Raw genomic sequence first — 1,006 nt, 5'->3', positions numbered from 1 at the left:
CCCCCTTTAAAAACACCCCCGGCAGAGCTGCAGGCTTTTCCTGTTATGGCTCACTGGGAACCCCCAGCCATCCGCAGCCCGTGGGAGGAAGCGGCCCCTCAGGCCTATCCGGTCAGCGTTGCCCCCCGGTGGAAATAGGCCAGCTGCTTGGTACCCTTTGGAAACTCATGACCTTAAAGAGCTGAAAAAGGCTGTCACAGATGATGGGCCCAATTCCCCATGGGCAGAAACCATCCTCCAGGACTTAGCACACCAACCCTGCATGACCCAAGATTGAAAAATGCTCTGTAAGGCTGTCCTCCCTCCAAATTTGTTTATCAAATTCTGTGCCTTCTTTAAGGAAGAGTGCCATGTGCAGGCAGAGATAAATCAAGCAGACAACCCACCCATCCCTATCAGCTTTGGCATGCTGTCTGGAAAAGCAGATCAATTTAGTACTGGAATCCAACAGGCTGCTATCCCAGCCCCCTACAAGGACCAGGTTAGGGCAACAGCATTAGCCACATGGAAAAAGTTAGCTGAAGGGCCCAGTGAGCCCGCAATGGCTGGGGTCACCCAGCGACCCTCTGAGGACCTTCCATCTTTCATAGTTAGGGTGGAACAGAGCATACAGAGAAAGTTTCCCCCAGGTCATCTCCGGGACCAGTTTGTAAAAATGCTAGTGTGGGACGGCATGACTGCAGACCACAAGCTTGCCTGTGCCAGGCTCAAAGATCGTTCTATGGAAAAGGGGGTCATTGCCAGTAGAGACGTTGGAAGCTACCAACAACAAACCAGGGCCTTAACTTCCGCTCTACAAGCTCAAGCAGAAACCCTTGCAGGTGCTATGACCCAGGCTCTTAGTGTCAGGATCCCTAAGGAGAGCCCCAGCCAACCCTCCTATAGGGGTCAATGTTATGGCTGTGGGGAACCAGGTCATTTCAAAAGGAACTATCCCAACTGGAAAAATAAAAACCTTCCCTCTAAGCCGTGCCCTAGGGGCAGTAAGCTGCTGTACCGTACATCC

At 52.3% G+C, this 1,006-nt stretch overlaps 1 protein-coding gene across 1 annotated transcript in view; it reads left to right on the top strand.

The window, feature by feature from the left end:
• Positions 1 to 541: 541 nt before the first annotated feature.
• Positions 542 to 1,006, top strand: part of LOC103601898 (olfactory receptor 10C1-like) — a 7,683-nt gene continuing 7,218 nt past the window's right edge. The window contains exon 1 of the mRNA XM_008586304.1: positions 542 to 751. Within this exon, the coding sequence (XP_008584526.1) occupies positions 542 to 751 (210 nt within the window). The remainder of the gene's footprint in view (positions 752 to 1,006) is intronic.

The sequence above is a fragment of the Galeopterus variegatus genome, unplaced genomic scaffold (assembly GCF_000696425.1).
Source record: "Galeopterus variegatus unplaced genomic scaffold, G_variegatus-3.0.2 Scaffold3928, whole genome shotgun sequence".
NCBI classification, from domain to species: Eukaryota; Metazoa; Chordata; class Mammalia; order Dermoptera; family Cynocephalidae; genus Galeopterus; species Galeopterus variegatus.
The sequence above is the reverse complement of the archived record's forward strand: the minus strand, read 5'-3'. Positions and strand labels throughout refer to the sequence as shown.